This window comes from Engraulis encrasicolus, chromosome 12 (assembly GCF_034702125.1).
Source record: "Engraulis encrasicolus isolate BLACKSEA-1 chromosome 12, IST_EnEncr_1.0, whole genome shotgun sequence".
Lineage (NCBI taxonomy): Eukaryota > Metazoa > Chordata > Actinopteri > Clupeiformes > Engraulidae > Engraulis > Engraulis encrasicolus.
In genome coordinates this window covers 10,625,060-10,627,559 of record NC_085868.1, presented here as the reverse complement: position 1 = coordinate 10,627,559, position 2,500 = coordinate 10,625,060, and the positions used below count along the sequence as shown (strand labels likewise).

At 44.2% G+C, this 2,500-nt stretch overlaps 1 protein-coding gene across 4 annotated transcripts in view; it reads left to right on the top strand.

Annotated features, from left to right (window-relative positions):
• The window catches only part of LOC134459304 (neuropilin-2-like), a 151,437-nt gene that overhangs the window by 122,708 nt on the left and 26,229 nt on the right, over positions 1–2,500 (top strand). For all 4 annotated transcript variants that reach the window (XM_063211616.1, XM_063211615.1, XM_063211614.1 and 1 more), the window contains exon 14: positions 902–1,161. In XM_063211616.1, the coding sequence (XP_063067686.1) occupies positions 902–1,161 (260 nt within the window). The remainder of the gene's footprint in view (positions 1–901; positions 1,162–2,500) is intronic.

Below are 2,500 nucleotides of genomic sequence, written 5' to 3'. Positions count from 1 at the left end.
CCATCTGGACGTTTTACTGTAATATGGCGCTCACCACACAGAGACAGTGATGCTGTCCTCAGAATGCAAAACACTCAGTCTGGCATTTAGTTCAAATCATTTTATGAACAATCTGGTTCTGATAAGTAATCAAATCATAACGAGGCAGGTGATGTTTTACTAATTAAACTGATTTAGGCTACCTATTTTACATGTTTGCATGTTTGCAACTTTGCACATCATACTCATATCAGACGTTTCTGTGAGAATGTGCATCATATTAGCAGCCAAGATCAAAGAAGTGGGAATGTTGTAGGCCTAATGTTTGATGTATTCACAGAATTAATTTATTAATTCATAAAAATTGTTTATGGCTATAAATACTTGAGATCGTGTTTGCAGAGACTTACACAACCAAATGTTCACACTGTCTAACCTTGATTAGAATCTGACCAAAACATACGCAATCTCTTCTCCATTCACTATGAAAGGCTTTATAATTAGTTTTGTATGTTGCCCGGGCCCCTGGGAGATTGGGGGCCCAGAATTGGGTCCCCATTACATTGTATGAATTGGTTGGGGGGGCCTTTCAGTTGACTTTGTCCTGGGCCCAGCGAAAGCTGTCAGCGGTTCTGCATACAGTACACGCGGACCGATACCATACAGACACACAGTTCCCAACCCAATTTGATTACTATCCAATTTATTCCAACTATCTAGTGTCTATTTTTTATATGGAATTTTTATATAGATTCTTATATGGACTTAAACCATAACATAATCTTTCACCAGCCAATTCACAGGCAGTAAGGCCAGCCTAGTGTAAGACTTACACCAACAGACATGGCTGCATTGCATCTAATTCATATTAGACTATTGTTATAACCACAACATCACTTCTTCTCCATCCATCCCTCCGTAGGCATTAAGGACTACCTGTACTTGGAGGCCAGCCCTGAGCGTGAGGGCCAGCGGGCGCGTATCCTGAGCCCCGTGGTGCCCGTGGACATGGGCCCCCGCTGCCTACTCTTCTCCTACCAGCTGCTGGGGCCCGGGGCCCTGCGCGTGCTGCTGAGGGACTCCAGCCTGGAGGAGACCGTGCTGTGGGACCTGCAGGGTGACCAGGGGCCCCTCTGGAAGGAGGGCCGGACCATCCTCCCACGATCCCCCAAAGAGCTTGAGGTGTGTATGGCCAGTGGCACATTTTTTTTTATAATACATCAATAAATGAACCACAGCAGATTCACACTCTCCTTTGTGTGCCTGCATACAGTATTAATACATGAGCAGTCAAAATCACACACACACACACACACACACACACACCATCCTCCCACGATCCCCCAAAGAGTTTGAGGCATGCCGTTTTTTTAACCCTCACCTTGAACTTTTAAGAATATTGAATATCAAAGAAGAAAGGCGATCGAGAGAGAGAGAGAGAGAGAGAGAGAGAGAGAGAGAGAGAGAGAGAGAGAGAGAGAGAGAAGGGGGGGGGGATGAAATGTCATGCTGATTATTTCTTTCTCCCTTTTGGACGATGGCTCATATTTTTATTTGTTTATATAGGCCCTAAACTGTATTTTTTTTTAAATATTACTTTCACATAAAGTTCAGCTGCACGTTCAAGCTAGAAGATGCGTTTTCAAGTTTTTTTGTCTTATACAGCCAAACCCTACACCTGGCACTGAACACACCACACATTTACCCCAGTCACCATGTAGTGTTCCGGAGGGTCTGCATGTCTGTATAATATGTGGTCTTAATGCCGGGTTTTGACTGCCAGACTGTCGGCGAAATCCTCTGGGAGGAACATGTAATAGCACTTGAGGAGGTCTTAAACATGTTTTCTAGAATTCACGGATGAACTGTTGCAATCTCGTGTTTCAACTGGCTTCGCTTTCGCAAAATCGCCTCCAATTTGCTGCGATGGGGGTAATAAATTATGGACATTGTGTAACTCAAGGCGCTAATGCCTGTTTCTGTGTCTGTAGCCGTAGCTTTCTTTTTGGGATTCAGTTTCTGATTTCTTACAGAAGGAATCTGCTTTCAAGAAGAAGAAAAAATGTGTGTTTCTCCATGCATGCAGATGACTCTTAGGGCTTATGTCTGAAATGTTCACTCAGCCAATCTATAATGGCAGTGCACTTAGGGTACAAAACAATGTAGGCCCAATTGTGTAATAGTGTAGGATCAAAACCATATAAGCCACAGCTTGTGCTGCGCTGCATCATAGGAAACAAACGATTATATATCACATATTACGAAGTGTACATCCACGCATAGTGAACGGAGTTAGCACGTTGGACAGCACTTAATAAGTGTCTACAAGTGACCTGTGACCACTGTCGGTCCTTAGTCTTTTGCTGTGACCTCCATTCCCCTGCCTTGTGTTCCTGTGTCTTGTGCCCTGTGTTCCTGTGTTCCTGTGTCCCTGTGTTCTGATGTGTCCCTGTGTCCTGTGTTCTGATGTGTTCTGATGTGTCCTGTCCTCCTCCTCCATCCTGTGTTCCTGTGTTCCTGT